This window comes from Eurypyga helias, unplaced genomic scaffold, assembly GCF_000690775.1.
Source record: "Eurypyga helias isolate BGI_N326 unplaced genomic scaffold, ASM69077v1 scaffold22261, whole genome shotgun sequence".
Lineage (NCBI taxonomy): Eukaryota > Metazoa > Chordata > Aves > Eurypygiformes > Eurypygidae > Eurypyga > Eurypyga helias.
The window spans coordinates 1-1,985 of record NW_010229214.1 but is presented as its reverse complement, the minus strand read 5'-3'; the positions used below and the strand labels follow the sequence as shown (position 1 = coordinate 1,985).

At 51.5% G+C, this 1,985-nt stretch overlaps 1 protein-coding gene across 1 annotated transcript; it reads right to left on the bottom strand.

The window, feature by feature from the left end:
• Window positions 1-475: 475 nt before the first annotated feature.
• ADRA2C (adrenoceptor alpha 2C) lies at window positions 476-1,982 on the bottom strand (the record flags this gene model as incomplete). Its single annotated transcript, XM_010160335.1, has 1 exon — window positions 476-1,982. A coding segment is annotated over one exon (1,188 nt), but the record flags the coding sequence as incomplete, so codon positions are not given.
• Window positions 1,983-1,985: the final 3 nt, after the last annotated feature.

The following is a 1,985-nucleotide window of genomic DNA, read 5'->3' as shown; positions in this document are numbered from 1 at the left end:
TGTTCTTTTTCATACTTCATGAAAACATGCAAGACTTCCAGGTTTCTCCCACTGACAGATCAAAAATTATGGGAAGACAGGAAAAACATTTCCCATCTAGCTCTATATGCAAAGACCCCTCCACAGAAAAATAAACCCCCATGCTTTCTGTTTGACTTAAACCCTGTGTAAAATCATCATTCAGAAGGTTTTAACAGTACAAAGGTTTATTTAGAAAAGAGTTTGGATTGTTCTTTAGGATTTTTTTGGCAAACATTTAAATCCTTTCATAACTCAAAAGACTGCCAGTGCCTGGTACTTTGCACTTTCTTTCCCCATATAAGAGTAAAAGCCAATTTCTTACTGAGATGAGCCCACCATGGGCCACAGCTGCTCTATTTATAAATACTCCATCACCACTGCCACAATCCTTTCCTCTTGATGTCTCTGCTTTTTCCCCACAAAATTCCAGAGCCCGTAACAGCTCACTGCCTCCCAAACTCAGTGTCTTAGCCTATTTTTCTCTGTGAGCTCCCCGTGCCCTCTGTCAGGGTTCAAAGACAATCACTCCCCTCCCCATTTACCCATCCACACTCCAGCACCGCTCCTCCAGCACCATGTCGCCATTCCCCACCACAGTGAATGCCCTCAGCCTCCCCGACACTATCCCCGTACCCCAGACCACCACTCCGCACCACCAAAGGGGCAAGCCCTCTCTAAGCCCAAACCCCATGTTCTTTTCCCTCCTTTCTTTTTCAGCATAGAGCCTTCTCTTTTAACTCCACTCCTGCTCAAGACAAATCCATTCCTCCGGCTCAATGCCGGAAGTTCTTCTTCTTCTTCTTAAAGAGAATGTGTTTAAAGGACCTGCGGAAGTCCTGGTTGAAGATGGTGTAGATGACTGGGTTGAGGGAGCTATTGCAATACCCAATCCAGAAGAAGAACTTGAAGAGTGTCTCAGGGACCTCACATGCCTCCCGGCAAATACCATAGAGGCTGTAGCTGAAGAAAAAAGGGAACCAGCAAACTACAAAGACCCCCATGACCACGGCCAGCACAAAAGTGAAGCGTTTCTCCCGGGCCTGGGTGACTTTCTTACGGCAGATGCTGCTACGCTTCCGTCGACGGCGATATGAGAAGAACTGCATGGAGCGATTGCTAGAGCGGGACAGACGGCTACTAGAGTGCTTGGAGGAATATGAGTAGGAGAAGGACTGGCTCTTGCTGCTTTTGCGGGGATGCTCCTCCCGGCTCCGCCTCCGTCTACTCTCTGAGGTGCTGCTCTCCTCCAGCTCAATGTCCTCCAGCTCAGAGGCTTTGCGCCAGTGGTGCACTGAGTAATGTCCATTCTCTCCCAGCTGCATCCTCAGGGACGTGCAGCCCCCAGCAGCGCGGCTCAAGCCGTTCTCAGTCTGGGAGGACCCCTCTGGCATCGTGCGTTTCTCAGAGAGTGTCCTGGTCCTTAGCTTGGCCACGCGGTAGATGCGGATATAGACCAACACCATGATGAGGCAAGGGGCAAAGAAAGAGCCAATGCAAGAAGAAAGGATGTACCACGTCTCGTCATTGAGCTTGCACTGGGGAAAGCCATCTCCTTCAGGGTCCCGGTACATGGAGATCAGCGGTGGGAAGGAGATGACAGCCGAAATGAGCCAGACAGTGAGGATGATGGCCTTGATCCGTCGTGGGGTCCGTTTGAGGTTGTACTCCACCGCCTGCGTGACCGACCAATACCTGTCGAGGCTGATGGCGCACAGGTGGACGATGGAAGAGGTGCAGAAGAGCACGTCCAGCGCCAGGTAAATGTTACACCAAGCCTTGCCGAAGTACCAGTAATTCATAAGCTCGTTGGCTAAGGAGAAAGGCATGACCAGGGTAGCCACCAGGATGTCCGCGCTGGCCAGCGACACCAGGAAGAGGTTCTGGGGGGCTCTCAGCGCCCGGCTGGTGAGCACGGCTATCACCACCAGCACGTTGCCCACGATGGTGAAGACGATGAGGAAGCC